Source organism: Drosophila eugracilis, unplaced genomic scaffold (assembly GCF_018153835.1).
Source record: "Drosophila eugracilis isolate 14026-0451.02 unplaced genomic scaffold, ASM1815383v1 contig_974, whole genome shotgun sequence".
In the NCBI taxonomy this organism is placed as follows: domain Eukaryota; kingdom Metazoa; phylum Arthropoda; class Insecta; order Diptera; family Drosophilidae; genus Drosophila; species Drosophila eugracilis.
In genome coordinates, this window is record NW_024573893.1 from 238,767 (window position 1) to 242,983 (window position 4,217).

Here is a 4,217-nt window from a genome sequence, read left to right on the forward strand (position 1 = left end):
TTGCAGACACGGTCGAGTGCGCATCGGAACGTGACTTTTGGGCTCGGATACGGTTACGCTATAAGCAATACGCTATACGGCTTACGAGTAACGGGTTACTGCTATACAATTTACTTACGATTGCGTGGTTAGTGCACTTCAGCAGCTACTTGATTGCCCAACTACCGAGTTACCCCTTCAAGTGTCGCAAGTTCAAGTGCGATTTGGCAAATTGTCGTGTATTTATTTAAATTTTAAGTGCTTCTCAAGTGGCCAAGTGATCGCTTCGCGAGGATGTTGCAGCACCATCAGCAGCAGGCTCAATCGGCTGGCTATTACGATCACTATAATCAGTCACCCAGTCCTGGAAGTTTGACAAATGCGGATTCCCTGAACACCACGCCATTCTCAGTCAAGGATATACTGAACATGGTCAATCAAACGGAGGCCTACGAAGGCGCCTACGGCCATCTCGATAGGTAAGCTCTTAGGATTTGAAGTTATTTAGGGGATATTACTAATACTATGAAGTATAGACGTATTTTTTGAGAACACGGATCACAGTTATTAAGTTTAGGTTTGATACAGCCAACCAGTAAGAAGTAGTTACTATATTATGGAGTTTAAGGGGCCATATTCCTTTAATAAAACAATAAAACTCTTAAGAATGCCGTATCTATAAATTATTAGATGATGATTTTTCAAATAATAAATTGGAAAAGATGTCGATTTCTTCATATCAAACTAACCTATTCTTTATTCAAAAATGTATTTTATTTCAAAAAATTACATATTTTTATTTGATTACCAAACTAACATCGATTTAAAACCTTATCTAAGAATTTAAAAACCAAATAATAGTCCTGGGCCAACTGTTGTTTAACTGATATTTACTTATTACCCAGCATCTTCTTAAAGATACTTTCCACTTCTACCTGTCAGTGGGTTCTTCCCGAAGACAGCGCACTACCCATTCCAAGACGCATATATTATTTATTTATATTTAATAGGGCTCCATAGGAAAATTAATTTCTACCAATTTTCCAACGAAAAATAATATTTTGATAACCTTCCGTCGAGACGTAGCAGAAGAAATCCTATGAAAACACACATAAAGCATGAATTGCAAATAGGATCTGGGACTAGGGACCCAGAGAGGGAACCTCGACTTCGAGGCTTTGACAAATCATCGTTATTTGTACAAGAGGCCGAAGACAAAGATGAGAAGACACAGTGTTAACAATAAGAACAACATGGGCCGAGGCAGGCAGTCGGGAGTTAGAGGTGGTCGATCCTGCGAACCGGCGGACGCTCGCTTCTTTTCGGGCTGGCCAACATGTGTGATTCGCATGTGAGTTGAGTTAGTCGCACCGGGGGCGTCCTTAATTTCCTGATGAGCCATGAAATGATGTCACCAAGGATCCTGTCGCGCCAGCAGGAAGTGGCCAAGAAAAAGTCTACGGTCCGGGGAGCCGCTGTGTCCGGTGTGATGCAACATATGGCGGCCATATACATTTGTGTTGGCCCGTGTTTAACCTTTCGCTTTTCCTATTTCCCTCTTTTCCCGCAGTGCGACGGCTGCCTCGGCGCTCTATGGCGCCGGTGACTACCAGCAGCATCTTCACCAGCATCCGCATCAGTACCACAATCACCAGCAGCACCAGCAATCCGAGTTGGCGGTTACGCAGCAGCAGCAATTGCATTCTCAGCAATTGGACGATGGCACCACCACTTCGTCCTCCCTGTCGCCGCTTTTGCCACCCCCGCCACACCAGCTCTACGGTGGATACCAGGACTATGGAATGCCCGCCCACATGTTCCAGCATCATCATGGACATCCCCATCAGAGTTTCCAGCACTCCGCCTCGGCCTACAACATGTCCGCCTCGCAATTTTACGCCGGAGCCTCGGCAACAGCCTACCAAAGTCCCGCCACCTACAACTACAACTACACCGGAACTGGGGAGGTGTACGCCGGAACCACGCCCTCGGCGGTGGGGATCAAGAGCGAGTATATACCCACCCCGTATGTAACGCCCTCGCCTACTTTGGACCTCAACAGCTCCACGGAGGTGGACAGCCTGCAGACACCGGCGCAGAAACTGTGCGGGAATCCATTGACCCAGCGTCTCATGGAGACAGCCAGCAACTCGGCCTCGCTGAGGGGCATTCATAATTCGGAGGAGGGCGCTAAGAGAAGATATTGAGTATATACTACAATTTAAGAGTTAGAATTAGGTCAAGGAAGAGTTTTAGAAAAGAAAAGTTAACATTTTTCATATAAAAGTTAATCATTTATAATATTTATTAGGAGATATTTTAGATTTATCTTTTACTAATCCCTTATTTTTTTGCAATATTTCAGAGGACAACAGCCAGGTGACCTCATCACGTTCCGAGCTGCGGAAGAGCAGCATCAATGGCAACAGTAATGGCCATGTGAGCAACAATGGCTCCTCCAAGCCAAGGATGAAACGGAAGCCGCGGGTTCTCTTTTCCCAGGCTCAGGTCCTGGAACTAGAGTGTCGCTTTCGCCTGAAAAAGTATCTGACCGGTGCAGAGCGCGAGATAATTGCCCAGAAGCTGAACCTGTCGGCCACGCAGGTCAAGATCTGGTTCCAAAATCGCAGATATAAATCGAAACGGGGCGATATCGACTGCGAGGGCATTGCCAAACATCTGAAGATGAAGTCGGAGCCATTGCTGTCGCCCACATCGCTGCCACCGCCGATTCCCAATCATGTGATGTGGCCTCCAGCCATTCAGCAATCCCAGCAGCAGCAGCAGCAGCAACATTCACAGCAGCAGCAGATCCATCAGATGCAGTAGTTCGGTGGCAGGACGAAGGATTCGAGTCTCTAATTTATTGCAGTTTCAAGGAGAATTTATGTTGTAGTCTAAGCCAAACGCCTCATAGCTTTAGTACCTTGTTTTATGTATATATTGGACAATAAATAAAGTTTAGGACAAACTAATTTGAGAAAATGTGTCGGTTAAGGTTTTTTATATAAAAGTGGAAATTACAAGGCCTTGTTTTAAGAATTCAAGAAGTTTCTTTCAGTTCAATAAGATCTATGATCCCTTGTAGTTTGAAAATATAAATATATACATTAATGCCAATTTTTTACACGAATATTTCCTTCTTAGTTAACCATTTGAGGTTCTTTATGCCCCTTCAAGAATCAACACCCAATACATCTTATTTTTCCTTGAGATCAATCAGCTTTTTGGCTTCGTTCAACCTTTGTCATAAGAACTTACACGATGGAACAGTGATGACTCCTGGCTGTGCCGCACTCGTATTTATATCTTTATGAACAGCTTTCGATCGCCAACCGATCCATTAGGCACCGCATCTGCGTATAATTGCCACGGATCGCCGCATAAATCAATTTTATCGGAGCGAGCGATCAGTTTTATGAAAAACTGAATTCGAAAACGAATGAAAACACAACAATTTCCGTTTTAGTGCTGGAAATGTTTTCCCTTTTTTCTGCTTTTCGCAGGGATTGGGAAGCCAGGAAAGGGAAAGGGGAAGTGCCTTGCCGGCAGACATTACAAAGGTTGCATTTATGAAACGTTTAAGTGGCATCAATGCAACTGTAAAATGTTTTCCTGCCTCCGCCAGATACAGATACTCTCGTTGAGATATACGAAATGCAGGGCACAACATCAGCCTCCTCCTCTTTGGCATTTTATGACAGCCATCGGGCCAAAGGCTAATATTTCATTGGGGGCTGATTCCAGTGGTGTTGTGGCAGTGGCATATCAATTACTCCACAAACACATGGCAGGGGTCATCGGGTGAAGGGAGGTTGCAGCCACAGACCAACAAGTGCAGCTGATCACACTTTCGCTTTGAGATTCCACATTTCTGACAGCCGGAGAAGCTTCTGGGGTTAGCCGTCGGGTAAAGATTCCGGGTCCGTTCCCTTGGGTTAAGTGTCAGTCACGGGGATCATGGAATAGCTTAAACACACAGACAAAGTGTTAATAAAATCGTTTGAGGTATAGAAAATGTATTTTTAAATAAGTTAACATACTTTAGTTAACTGACAGTTGGTTAAGCAATTAAGCAAAATCTTTAAAAAATAGATAGAAAAGTTATTAAACATTGGAAATTTGCCTACTAAGAAACCACGTTATTAAAAATTCATTAATATTAATAAATGTATAGCCAAAAGGTCTAAAATGTAACATAATATACTTTTATTTAAAACGTAAATATAAGAGGAATG

At 43.5% G+C, this 4,217-nt stretch overlaps 1 protein-coding gene across 1 annotated transcript; it reads left to right on the top strand.

Annotated features, from left to right (window-relative positions):
• On the top strand, positions 1 to 2,950 carry LOC108115076 (muscle-specific homeobox protein tinman). Its single transcript, XM_017226325.2, has 3 exons — positions 1 to 458; positions 1,550 to 2,178; positions 2,345 to 2,950. The coding sequence occupies exons 1-3, from the start codon at positions 274 to 276 to the stop codon at positions 2,806 to 2,808; spliced, it is 1,278 nt and encodes a 425-aa protein (XP_017081814.1). The 5' UTR covers positions 1 to 273; the 3' UTR covers positions 2,809 to 2,950.
• The last annotated feature ends 1,267 nt before the right edge of the window (positions 2,951 to 4,217 follow it).

What these genes read in the sequence shown, in the direction of transcription:
- LOC108115076 (XM_017226325.2), top strand. Translation starts at nt 274, where the DNA reads ATGTTGCAGCACCATCAGCAGCAGGCTCAATCGGCTGGCTATTACGAT. An exon ending in GCCTACGGCCATCTCGATAG is followed by an intron (nt 459 to 1,549) that starts GTAAGCTCTTAG and finishes CTTTTCCCGCAG; the next exon opens with TGCGACGGCTGCCTCGGCGC. An exon ending in GGAGGAGGGCGCTAAGAGAA is followed by an intron (nt 2,179 to 2,344) that starts GATATTGAGTAT and finishes GCAATATTTCAG; the next exon opens with AGGACAACAGCCAGGTGACC.